Source organism: Musca domestica, unplaced genomic scaffold, assembly GCF_030504385.1.
Source record: "Musca domestica strain aabys unplaced genomic scaffold, Musca_domestica.polishedcontigs.V.1.1 1, whole genome shotgun sequence".
Taxonomy (NCBI): domain Eukaryota; kingdom Metazoa; phylum Arthropoda; class Insecta; order Diptera; family Muscidae; genus Musca; species Musca domestica.
This window is the reverse complement of record NW_026712114.1, coordinates 12,768,333-12,782,422: the sequence shown is the minus strand read 5'-3', so window position 1 is coordinate 12,782,422 and position 14,090 is coordinate 12,768,333. Positions and strand designations below refer to the sequence as shown.

The 14,090-nt window shown below is 34.1% G+C and overlaps 1 protein-coding gene across 4 annotated transcripts in view; it reads left to right on the top strand.

Moving 5' to 3' along the window:
* The first annotated feature begins 1,027 nt into the window (after positions 1-1,027).
* LOC131801115 (prostatic acid phosphatase-like) overlaps positions 1,028-14,090 on the top strand; it is a 30,194-nt gene continuing 17,131 nt past the window's right edge. For 3 of the 4 annotated variants that reach the window (XM_059119235.1, XM_059119223.1, XM_059119232.1), the window contains exons 1-5: positions 1,028-1,660; positions 1,739-1,837; positions 12,361-12,600; positions 12,665-13,114; positions 13,176-13,434. In XM_059119235.1, coding sequence (XP_058975218.1) covers positions 1,328-1,660; positions 1,739-1,837; positions 12,361-12,600; positions 12,665-13,114; positions 13,176-13,434 — 1,381 coding nt within the window. In that variant the 5' untranslated portion in view covers positions 1,028-1,327. The remainder of the gene's footprint in view (positions 1,661-1,738; positions 1,838-12,360; positions 12,601-12,664; positions 13,115-13,175; positions 13,435-14,090) is intronic. The other variant, XM_059119228.1, reaches the window with a different exon arrangement.

The window sequence follows — 14,090 nt, the reverse complement described above, 5'->3', positions numbered from 1 at the left end:
GTTTGTTTTAATAAAAAAGCGTTATTGACGATCTCAATTGAGATTTTTAAAGTTGGGAAGGAATAGTTAACAATTCCGAGGTTTTATTATTATTGTTTACGAATATCTTTTTTTTTGGTGGAAAATTCTCTCAATGTAAACAATATAATGAGCTGTCACTGGAATAATTTTAACAGCTGACAGCAGTCTGAAGTTGGTTGCGGTTTTTTCATCTCACCCTGTATAGGGACTACACGAAAACGTGGACCGACATGGCCCATTTATAAACTTAACCTGTCTACTGGTAAACTATTGGTCTGTTCCAGAACTGCAAGAGTGCAATTTTTTACTATGATAACCGATTTTCCGTTTATGATATCGTAATAAACATTTTTACATTCTAGCAGTTCTGGAACAGAGCAATTCATTAGTCTTTGGCTGGACAATACCATGATTGAATGCCAAATAATATTTTTTTTAATCTATTGAATAAAAAACCAAAACCAAATGGTTTAAACATTGTCTTCGAATTCTAAGTTTTATTTGTTTGAGCAACTTGACCGCGATGTTGATACGTTTGTACTCCATGTAACCGATATGAGTAAAAAGATGTCTTGAGAGAAACTCACAAGAATCACTGATTCTCCGTCGTTATTAATGGAGTGGAAAAGTGTAAACAGAAAATATCAACGCCGTTGGGTAAATGCAGTCGGCACTGACAATCTTATCTTGTAGGGTTGCCAATATATTTTGCTATTTTTTCTACAAAAATCTCCTAAAATATATGAAAATTCAAATTTTCAAATTTAATGTAAGAAAAATGTTTGGATTTTTTTTACAAAATTAAACAACTTAATTTTTAATTTAATTTTTTTTTAAATTTTGATTAAATATATCACATTTTAAACCAAAATTCCTTATGTGGAAAATATTAATCAAATTTATGTGACAAATTTTCCATGTTTCCTAAATTTATCCCCAGTTTGTAGAAGACTCTCCAATACTGGCAACGCCATGTGGATTTCACACTCAGTTCGCGAAAAAAACAAAAACATTTTTCAGTTGTTGTTGTGTGGGGATACCGAGCATTCAAGCGTTGATATTTGACGGTGTTTTTCGTTTGTGTCTATTGTCGTCGTCGTTTCGTCAAATAAGAAAACAACAGTACACTACACTGCTTCTTTGCGACGGGCATGAAGAAGTAATGCAGACAACAACCTCTCGAGTTACAAAATTAGGATATACAAAAATTCCGAGTTTTTTCGTTGTGCCAAAAGGCATATTTTTAAGTTAATAAAACAATCGCCGCCGTGCTGTGTGTAAAAGTGAAACTTATAAAACAAGCATTATGCAAAATCATAAAATGTCTTTAATAACAAGAAAGCAAACACCTTCAAAATGTCATCACAGCAGTTCTCCTCGTTGTTGTTGGTATCTACAACAACGTCCATCGCAAATTGCATATTCTTGCTTGTTGTTATTTTTGGTCATATTCAATACGATTGAGGTCTCGTCGTCTTCGTCTTTTTCGGACATTAACAATATGCCCACCTCCACAGCAATGGGTGAGCAGCAGCAGCAGGAAGAGAGTGATATGTTTTCCACTGACGTTGAATTTTCGCACAAAGAAGCAACAGCTGGTACAACAAATCTAAAAGGAAAATTAGTTTTTGCCCATGTGGTAAGTGTTTGGAAATATGGCACAAATATTTGCGCCTTGGATTTCTTGGACATTTCTAATTTGGGTATTCCACCTTAGATCTATCGCCATGGAGACCGTACACCCATTGAACCCTATCCCACAGATCCTTGGCGTAAACCGGAATTTTGGCCCACTGGCTGGGGTCAATTGACAAATGTAAGTTTTGATTACATGCATTTTTTCAAATGTTAAATTGTTTGCTTTATTTCATGCGAGGGTATTAACCTCTGAATCAGTTTTTTTTTTTTAATTTTAATACGGTCTTGCAACCCCATTTATTAGTCATTGATTGTATTCAACACTAAATCAACAAAACTTGTTTTGGGATTTTACTATTTAACGATGCAAGCCAGACGTGCGTTTTTTTGGGGTCGACCTTCAAAAAACAACGACGAAATGTGTTATATTCAGTTGTTTGTATCGAAAGTTACATTCTCTTTTAAGTGGGTGAAATCTTGGCGGTTTTTGTTGTTAAATCGTGGCTTTCTTTTTAAAGATTATTACACAATCTTACGTTATTAAAATGCTTTTGCATCGCAACATGTGTTTAGTGTTTAAACTTGAGTTTAATGGAGTACGAATCGATTAAGATTGTATTAAAACAAACTCAAGTGCATAGTTGATTTGAAATTTTAAATTTCAACAAAGGCCATTAGAATTATGATTCAGAAACAGCATTATTGTATTGTACTTTTTTCTACATACTTGTTATTTCTTAAGTCGAGTAGTAGCTACTTATTTCGAGTCATATGTCCTTGTTAAAACAATGGGTTATTAGTTTGATTTGTAAAAACATAGGAGAGATAAAAATTGAAACAGAACTAGCAGAGGAATAACAACACAGGTCCACGTTTTTCAGCATTTATTTAACGATGTCTCCGGAATTTAGTTAATGCGATAGAGTGTCGATTGGTTCAAAAAATTTTACTTTTCCAAATTTAATGTAATTTTTTTTATATAATGTAAACATCGGGTGTACTATATGGGGGCAATTCGCAAATATATACTAATATTAAATATCATCCCAGATATAAGCAACATAAGCAGTTGTATGTGTGTATATTTAATAATTATGCACTTAAGGGTCACCAGAAAAATATTCGTCACCCCATCTGGTTTATAATGTTCATTATAGCTCATTGCCATTATTCTGTTTACCAGGGTGAGATAAAAAAACTGTAAAGTCAAACGCCATAATTTTTACATTATTTTTTTTTTTTTTAATTTACTGTCGAATATAGCATCAAATTTTAGAATAAGCTTAGATTTGTTCGATTTCCTCACATTTGGCACGAATTATGGCCATCAAACGGCCAATGAAACCGTCACATTCCCGGCGAAGTGCCTGCTTGAGGTGATCGACACTTTGATATTTTTTAGTGCCAACCTTGTTTCCAAAATACTCCAGATACAATAGCCCAACGGATTGGTATCCGGAGATATTGGTGGTCAGTGTGGGCTGGAAATGAAGCGAGGAACCTCATTTTGTAACCATTCTTGGGTGGCGCGTGCTAAGTGCGATGGTGCTGAGTCCTGTTGGAATGCCCAAGGGTTGCAGCCAAAATGTTTGTGTGCCCAAGGCTTTAATACACCCTTCAGAATATTTTCGCGATAATATTCGGCATTTATTCTGATGCCACAGTAGATTAATAGAGCGACCATCGGCTGTTATGGCGGCCCACACCGTCACCATGGCCGGCGCTTGAGTTCTGGTGGCCAACCGAAGGTGCAAATTTTCAGCTGACCTCTTTGGCAAGTAAACACGATTATTTTCTTAGTTTACAAACTACTGGACAACTAATGTTTTCTCATTGGAGAAAACCAAATTCGGCAGTTTACCACTTTCGGCCAAGCGAAGCAACTCTTTAGCTCTTTTGAGTCTATTTCCTTTCTGTTGCGGTGTAAGTTCTTGCATATTTTGGAATTTCAATAGCTTTACCCCGAGCTTATTTTTCAATATTTGCCGAATGGAGTGTTGCGATATGTTAAGCTTACGAGCCATTTCGACCACTGCGACGCGGGTATCGTTCAAGTCGCTTCTTTATTTTTCGAACCATTTCTGGTGATGTTGCTGTTTTTTTCCGTTCACTTTCTTGACGTCGGGCTACGCTACCAGTATCACGGTAACCAGCGATGGTACTAGACACAAAAGATTTATTCACATTTAAATGCTGGAGTGCTCTAACGATAGCCACTTGTGGTTTTTCAGCCACATATAAAGAAATCACGCTTGAATTCCATCACGAATAACTTTTTTTTCTGGAAAATTCTCTCCAAAGTGCTTTTGTACGCTTGTAAACAATATAATGAGCTGTCACTGGAAGAATTTTAACAGCGGTCGGACGAGTGGCCTAGAAATAACAGCAGTCTGAAATTGGTTGTAGTTTTTTCTTCTCACCCTGTATTTATGTTTAACTTATATCACATAAAAATACTGAATACCCAGTTATCCTTTTCCTATAATTGTTAAAGTAAGACACATTTCACGTGTAAAATACAGGGAACATTTTTTAATCAGTGGGCTACAATCAATTTTTTTTTTTTGTTTAATTTCAAAATCAAAAAGCAAACTAATATTTACAGTTGTGTGATGATGTCACGTGCACTTCTCTTGTAATTTGCTGATAAGATTTTTTTAATAAAATATTTGCACATTTTTAAACATTCCCCTCACAGAATGCATTTCAAATGTATGCCCTACTCAGACACTATTTAAACGAAAGTGAGCTCTTACTTTGTTGTCAACTAAGTAAACAATTGTAATAATCAATGAATAAATAAATAATAAGAAATTGATAACAGTTTTTACCGATAAATACGAAACGAAACATAATATATATTTATTACCTTTGTAAAGATGTTTATTTTGTGGGCATCACTCCCACAATCTGGAAGCGATGTTATGTACTGTCTGCTGTTTGTACATCTGTTTTAGAATTTATTATTTGCATTTTTCTGAAGTAAAAACGTTTGTTATCTTTTCAAACTTCCGCAGTAGTTAATTTTTGTTTACAAAAACAATTTAGAAAACTAAACACAGGAAAAATAGCAATTCTATTATTTGATTACAGCAAAGGGGAAAAAACACTTTTCTACAAAATTCATTCTTTCAATAATTACAAGGAAAATAGTAGATTATGGAAAGAGCTAAAAAGGAAAGACACCCGTATCGTTATTTTGAGCGTTACATCGCAACGTAACCTTAATAAAAGGGCCAAGTTCCGGCTCCTTCAATTTTTTTTTAAATTTTCGATGAAGGATTCCTTGGAGCTAATTTTCACATCTATTATGAAAACTATTTCCCATAAATTTTGTTCCCATTTCCCCATTGTTGTTATTATGATTTTTTTTCCCCAAATTGACAGTGTTCGAATGTGAATTCACGTATTATGAAACGAAATGGGAATTACGTTTTTTTCACATTTAGTAACGTTTATTCCCTTTGAAATTGGATGGGCACATTTTTTTTAAATAAAAAATGTCTGAAATGACATAGGAAAACAATTTCACAGTTATCAGCAAATATAATTTAATGTTCGAAAATATCAGCTGATTTTACTTGTTCCCATAATTTGGTAATAGCAAATCAATGTGAAAGGGGCTTCCCACGAAATTGCATTTTGTGAATGGGAATTCGCATTACCTTTGTGAATGGGAACTTCCATTTATTCTGTAAAACTGGGTATCATATACTGTATGAAGGCTTTCAACCCTTAAATATTCATCAAATACTGCATTTTTCCTGTAATTATTTTTGATGTTGCACATTGGACTAAAATACAGGGTGAGATAAAAAAACTGCAACAAAGTCAAGCGCCGTAATTTTTAATTTTTTTTTTAAATTTTATTGAATGATAGCAAAAATGTCGGAAATAGCATCAAATTTTAGAATAAGTTTAGATTTGTTCGAATTGGTCAACTTTGGCACGAATTATGGAATTCAAATCAAAACCGTCACACGCGGTATTGAAAAAAAGTTATCAAATTTTCGAAAATAATAATATTTTTTGTTTTTATTAGTAATATTACCGAAGTCAATACATAACTAAAATGAACGGATTCCAAGGAATTTTTATACGATTTTTTGTCCCCCTGTTTTGGTTAATTTGCTATGTAAAACTTCGAAACGCCGATACAAGCGCCTTCAATTTTTAGCTCTACTTTCATCAAATACTGCATTTTTTCTATAATTATTTTGTAATAATCACCATGCATCAAAATCACTGCATCAAAATATAATATTTACAGAACATTTGGAAAAATGATTCTAGATCAGATACTCTAATGCGATAATTTTCTCCTTTTTCTCCGAAAATTACTTATTCTAAGGAAAGGAAAGGAAATTACTTATTCTCCCATCAAAGACCAAAAGTTATCTATAGCTATTTTTAAACATTGTCCGACCGTCCAACGTCAAACTAATTCCTATCATCGTGGCATCGTGCCAGAAAAGTGGCTTTTAAGAAAATCTTGTAAAAATTGACTCGATTTCTATCGTATTCATTCAGTTCTAATGCTTAGAATATTCCTAATTTTTTTTCTATTATTGCAGGTATTTTTTTTTAATCCTAACTTGTCAAATCATTTATTAGCAAATTGTTTTTTTGATATTATTAAAAGCACCAACAAAATAACAAGACATCTAATTTTATCATTAATATTCTGTATGTGTGGCAAAAATCGGAGCAGTTTGTTTTTTTTAAGCGTGGCTAGCGCATTTTTATAAACTGGTTAAAATTGAAAAAAAAAACGAAACATGATTAATACTGTCTTTGTGTTCAAACGTTTGTTTTTTCTATTTTTAGTGGCTGGCTTAGTTACTATAGACGTACGTTTTGTTGGTAGCCAAAAAATGTAAAAAACCTAAACTGGTAGCACAGGGTGTACATTTAGAAATGATAACAATTTATAAACAATAAAGTTTATTTGAACGAGACCTCAAGCTCAACTAAAAGTCTCTTGTTAACATTTTACTAATAAAATAATAAAACTATTATTAAAAGGAGAAAAAAAACACAAATTTTTAAAATCAAAAGTAAAAAATTCAAAATTTCAACAAACAGTTATGAAGTAATTAATATTGTTCAATTGCTATTTTTTAATTGTATCTCACACATGAAAGTTGTTTTCTCTTCCGCACCTTTTCAATATTTTAAACAATGACAAAAAAAGTTCTAATAGATAGATAGCTATTTGAACAGCATTTGACATTTTCAGACAATTTTTTTTGTACGAATTTTTTTTAGGTTTGTTTTTGTTGTTTTATATTCACAGAAAGCACTATCATAGCTACAATGAAGAAGGCAAGTATGTGTACGGTACTACACTTAGGTATTGCAAAATGTGAAATGATATATAAAGGGTATTAACCCATATCAAGTGCTGTTCCCAAGAAATAAACAAACGGAGTATTCAATTCATTAAATGGTATCACTTTTCTGTTATTTATCTTAAATTTGATAAGAAAAAATTATTAAAAAGAAACAAAAATTTTTATAGATTATTATTGGTACTTGTTTGACTTTTTTGAAATAAAATAGGAATTTTGTAAGATTGGAATTCTAAATCGTATTCATTTTTGACGGAGTTATATTTCTCCAGCCGAACTAACTGTGTCACTTGCATAGAAAGTAAAAACTCATTACTCTGCAAAAAAAACTGAAGAGAATTGTTATTTTTTATTGCTTGTTTTATTTTTTTATTGTCTTGGCCAATCGAAATTAAGTAGGTTGATAAGCTTTTACTCAGATGTATTTTAGGTGCGTAGAATTTTTGGAGTTGAGAATGGGCTATATCGCTCATATAAGCTAAGTGACAATTGAAGAGTTTTTCAGGCGAAGATTCTTGCAATCAAAAAAGCAACCGAAATGGTAAGAGAACTCTGCAATAGCATAATAGGACGAATGACTATACAGGGTGAGATGTAACCAACTTCAGACTGCTGTCATTTCTAAGCCATTCGTCGCACAGCTGTTAAAATTATTTCATTGACAGCTCATTATTGTTTTTGTTATTGTTTACAAGCGTACAAAAGTCCTTTGGTGAGAATTTTCCAGAAAAAAGTTGCACTCAGAACGCGTCACTCTAGAATGCTTCATTTCCAGCGCACAATGGCCACCAAAATCTCCGTACACCAAACCGTTGAACAATTGCGTTTGGAGTATTTTGGAAAGCAAGATGGGCACTAAAAAATACCGCAGAGCAACATTCCGGCAGCGTGTAACGGTTTCATTTGACGTTTGAAGGCCAAAGATGACCAATTCGAACCAATCTAAACTTATTCTTAAATTTGATGCTATTTTCGACATTTTTGCTTTCATTCAATAAAATTTGAAAAAATTTCAAAATAATGGCGTTTGACTTTGTTGCAGTTTGCTTTTATCTCACCCTGTATAAGTTGATACTCGGGCGGCCCTTGACTGCAATAAAGCCCTTGAAGAAACTAGGACTTGGAAACTGGTTGCAACGTATCTAAGGCCATTTGGCATGTAATCTCGAGGAGAAGAACGGGAGCTTGTTCTTCTTTACCACTTAGCATGTCTGATCTAAGAATCACGGAAGGCATACTGAGGGGCCACTGCAGTATTATATATCTGACTTAAAAGTGTGATAACAGTGTTCCTGACTCCTGTAGACTATGTGAAGATCAAGAGATTGAGACGAAAGTCTATTTTGTTGGATGATAAAAACTCTAACGTTCTTCTCACCACAGAACCCATTATCATCAACAAGTTTGTTAACAACATTCTCTGGCTGGGCAAACCACCCTGCCAACTATACTTCTCTTTATAAACCCTGTCTTCGGGAGCCTGATTTTCAATATAAGGGTTTTCCCACGATTTAGCTTATAACCAGTTCTGAAGATAATATTATTTCCAAATGTACTATTCTTTTTTTAACGTGATGGAGGATTATGAAATTATTTACATTTTTCCTAATTGAGTTCCCGGTCTAAACATATCACCACATAAACAAATATTTGCTCTTGTTTTAATTTTATCATTTTATTGAACTTTTTCAAATTAATTTGCGAGTTCAGACAACATCATTTCGACGATTATTTAATGCCTTGATGTTTGATGACCTCAACTGCTACCTACCCAAGCAATCAGCCAGCCAGCCTGATCGTTCGGTCGTTTCAGTCCTCCTCACGTGACTTGAAATCATTGTTATTATGAGTTTATTAACACAAGTAGCTATCATTATTAAATTAAATGAATGCTTGAATACAGAAAAATCTACCTCTGCCCCTCATTCATGTAATAAACAATTGCAGTGACCATTTACTATAACTTGCCTGCTCCTCCCCCAACTTCTGGGCTTGTGCATACACTTCGATGATAAGAGCAACAGCGTGACTGTCATGGTGCGTAAATATTGAGTAAATCATAAACTAGCATTGGTAGTGTAAAGTATTTGTTTCTGTTTCTTAATTCTAAAAATAAATAGACAATGCTATTCTTATGGGGGATCATTGGCTCACTTATTCTTCTTTTTTGTTGTTTTGTGTTGGGTTCCGTTAACGACAAAGTCAAAATATTATTCAGGACTTCATAGATGATAATTCAGCGTCATTGAAGAAGTTGTCCGCTCGGCCAGTTGTTTTTTTTTTTGTCATTTATAAATAACAAATAAATAAAACAATAAAATAATAAATACCCCGTAACGTATGTAAATAAGTTACCAATAAGTAAACACCATAGAAATGGCTTGATAAGAAACAAGTGTATGATGAAATCGATGGCGTATATTTAAATGGACTTTTTGATATACAATGGGGTTGGAAACACAATGCTATACTAGGTGCTGTCCTATCAGATATTTGGGAATGTTTTGTTATTACATTTGGTGGAAAGGGAAACCACTTCTTTAAGCTCAATAGAAACGTTTATAAGTTTTAGAGCTTGGTTGGGTCTTTGTAATTTACTTCCTTTCTTGCTTTTATTTTTAAGGTAGAATCCAATAAGGCCCCAACAAATATTTCCATTTTCTTTTGTGGCCTAAAATTTGATTATGACTTATGTTCAAATGTTCTTGTTTTCAAAGCTATGATTTATAAAATTTGAAATGTTTGGATTGAAATATGTACTTCCCTTTTACAATTCCTTAATTTCCAAAATATAATCGCATAAGCGTAGTTATAGTAGGCCAGCTGTGTAATTAAATGTACTCAAAGCAATTAGCAAAGCAAAATAATTACCATTCGCCACAGCAGCAGACAAAGACTAGAAATGCGTCATTAAGTAATTTACCCCTTTCTAAATATTTTCCTTTCAAAGATAAACACACATATACACTCATCGTAGTCACATTACAAATGTCGAGACACAGTCAGTAGAATTTGTGGTTTACTTTCTTTGTTTAGAATTGCTTGTAATTTTTAAACAATGCAAGTCAATTGACTAAAATGCTGTTATTGTACTCAAAAAACGTATAGGCTGATAATATTTTTGAATTCATTTGAGTTGTAGATGCAAAATATTGATGAATAGGGAAAATAAATTATTAAGAAAATTCAAAAATTCTAAACAATGGCATAAGAACTAAAAACATGTTTAAATGGCGAAAAGCTTGTCCAGAATTAACTGTTTATAGCCTCCACCATGAGAAAAACTAATGTGAAAAAGAGTAAAAATCCCGATAAAAGGCATTTTTAACGATTTTATTCCGAAAACTCTAAAAAACTAATTGTAGTTCGTTATGGGTTATACAACCGGTGAGTTTTCTACAAAGGTTAACGTTTTTCTATAGCCCCAATATAACGGTACCTCCCGTTTCCTCCGTTGTTTCAAATTTGGTATTTAGAGCTTTGATCCGTTGTGGTCATCCTCGGAAAAAAAGTTGTTGGTCATTGGTGTGAGATAGAAAAGAGAAGGGAGGGAGGGTTTATAGACAGAGACAGAGAGTACAGTAAGCAGGGAGGTCTGCTTAGCCAGGGAATGTTTTGGCAAACTTGTAGATGTTGCTGGGATTTATGTTTGAAAAGAACGTTAGAGTACCTATCTCCCACCTGCTAAATAGTCCATCTTTCTTGTTAGATAACATGGGATATTTGCGTAGTAGGTGTTCAATCGACTCTATCTCTTCTTCATCTTCAAGTACCAGCTTCTTCGATGAGAGCATCTGTCCATTGGCTGACATAGCTTATAAGTGGTTTGACAGTCTTATCAATAGACTATAAACCATCTCCAGCTAGTTGGTTAGCCATTTCACTCTCCAACATACAGGGTGAGATGAAAAAACTGCAACCAACTTCAGACTGCTGTCATTTCTAAGCCCCTGGTCCGACAACTGTTAAAATTATTCCAGTGTTTACAAGCATACCAAAGCATTTTTGTAAGAATTTTCAAGAAAAAAAGTTATTCGTGATGGAATTCAAGCATGAGATTGTGATTTCTTTATATTTGGCTGGAAAACCATAAGTGGCTATCGTTAGCGCATTCCAGCCTTCAAATGTGAATAAATATTTTGTGTCACGTACCATCGCTCGCTACGATGGTACTGGTAGCGTAGCCCGACGTCAAGGAAGTGGATGGAAGAAAACAGCAACGTCAGCAGAAATGGTTCGAAAAGTAAAGAAGCGACTTGATCGAAACCCGCGACGCAGTGGCCGAGAAATATTCCATTCGGCAAATGTTGAAAAATGACCTCGGGGTAAAGCTATTGAAATACCAAAAAGTGCAAGAACTTACACCGCAATTGAAAGAAAATACACTCAAAAGAGCCAAAGAGTTGCTTCGCTTGGCCGAAAGTGGTGAACTGCCGAATTTGGTTTTCTTCGATGAGAAAACATTCGATGTCCAGCAGTTTGTAAACACACAAAATTATCGTGTTTACTTGTCAAAGAGGTCAGCTTAAAATGTGCACATTCGGTTGGCCACCAGAACTCAAGCGCCAGCCATGGTGATGGTGTGGGCCGCCATAACAGCCGATAAATCAGAATAAATGCCAAATATTATCGCGAAAATATTCTGGTGGGTGTATTAAAGCCTTGGGCACGCAAACTTTTTGGCCGCAGACCTTGGGCATTCCAACAGGACTCAGCACCACCGCACTCAGCACGCGCCAACCAAGCATGGTTACAATATTAGGTTCCTCGCTTCATTTTTTGTGTCTGGAGTATTTTGGAAAGCAAGGTTGGCACTAAAAAAATACCAAAGTGTTGATAACCTCAAACAAGCGTTTTCCCGGGAATGGGCCAAAATACCACAGAGCAACATTCGAGTAGCGTGTGACGGTTTTATTGGCCGTTTGAAGGCTATAATTCGTGCCAAAGGTGTTGCTATTTCCGAAATTTTTGGCTTTTGACTTTGTTGCAGTTTTTTATGGCTTTTGACTTTGTTGTTGTTGTTTTTTTATCTCAACTTGTATTGCTCAAAGACCTCAAGCTCGAACCACACTTGTTTTAATAAAATTTTGATCCTTTATTTACCTCTTGTCACCTTTTAGGGTACATTATTTAACACGAAAACTATAACTATATTCTGACATCGCCATTGTAATTTCAGTTTCTCCATTTACAGTTTACACAAAAAATATATTTTTAACTCATTCATTACTAATTATGCCATCAAAACCAGGTCACATCACCTATATAGCTTTGCGATGATATTTTGGGGTTTTCTTTTCCAATATTAAAATCCAATTAATGTTGTTTTTTTCTTTTATTTTAATTACAGACTGGCAAACAACAACAATATCATTTGGGACAATGGCTGCGTAAACGTTATTCCAGTTTGTTGAGTAAAACCTATAACAAAGATGAAATTTATATACGATCCACAGATGTAGATCGTACATTGATGAGTGCATTATCAAATTTGGCTGGATTGTATGAGCCGGTGGCCAAAGATGTATGGAATCCGGATATACACTGGCAACCAATTCCCGTACACACTAGCCCAGAAAAATTAGATTCGGTAAGAGCATAAAAAAATTTAAATCGTTTAAGATATTTACACACTATTAAATTGTAAATTTAAGGTCCTTGCTGGCAAAGCTGGCTGTCCCGCCTATGAATATGCTTATTCTGCGCTGTTAGATTCACCCGAATTCCAAAAACTTAACGATCAATATGCCTACCTGTATAATTACCTTACCAAATACACGGGTCGCACCGTTGACACATTAGAGGGTATACAACGAATAAATAACACCCTATTTATTGAAGAACTTTATAATAAATCCCTGCCCGAATGGACTAAGAAAATATATCCAAGTGCCGATATGACAGCAGTGGCTGCATTCACATTTAGCATTTCCACATATACACGTCAGTTGGCCCGCTTGAAGTCGGGTCCTCTAATCAAGGAAATGCTACAACGCTTTGTGGACAAATCCAAGGGTAAATTAAATCCTGATCGTTCGGTTTGGATATATTCGGCTCATGATACGACGGTGGCAAATGTTTTGAATACTTTGAAATTGTTTGATGTAAGTGGAAAAAATAATTGCTTCATTAAGAAAGTTGTCAAACATGTTTGTAATTTTACAGGTCCACAGTCCACCCTATACAGCTTGCATTCTATTGGAAATGCGTTTGAATGATAAAAATGAACCTTTCATTTCGATTTTCTATAAAAACAGCACAGCTGAACCGCAACCAATGCTTATACCAGATTGTGGCATAGAATGCCCTCTGAATAAGCTCTTTAATATTTACAGTGATATTTTACCTCAGGATTGGGATAGCGAATGTAAACTTTCAACTCTTATGATGACCTATGAAGAAGCGAATATTGGTACTGCAATGGGTAAGTGCTCAGAAATGAATTTTAAATATTTTCATGAAAATTAACAATGTTAGGCTAAATTTGACTGTGAATCACAACAAATAATTGCAGGAAAAGCTCAGTAGATTTTAAAAAATAGCTAAAAATAGAAGACACCTGCAACGGTGATGTGAAAGTTTACATCGCAAAGTATCCTTTAAAGAGGTGGCAATTTCTCTCTATTTTACATACTTTATTTATTGATTAAGTTTGTGTTGGAATAGGAGTATTTTGGATATATAGTGTGATCGGCAATAATACTGATGAAATATGAGGATTATTTTTGTCGAAAATGTTAACCTTTTTTTTTAAATATGGTTCAAAACGCCTTTAAAGGGATTGTGGCAAGTCAAAATACCCTTCGGAATTTGTTGTCATAATATACCTAAGATATGTATTCTAACTAAAAATGTCTAAATCTCACCTAAACGTCAGGAATGTATAGATTAACAACTTATTTTAGCATTAAAGACATACTTCATGTGAGCATATGCAAATACTCCTACAGAGTATTATTTTAGAAACTTGGTAAATCAAATATTACTATAAGTATCAAACAAAATCTATATTTCAGTTATAAACATAAATCATAAATATTTTCAAATTTCTTCGATCAATTTTCATCAATTTTTTGTGGG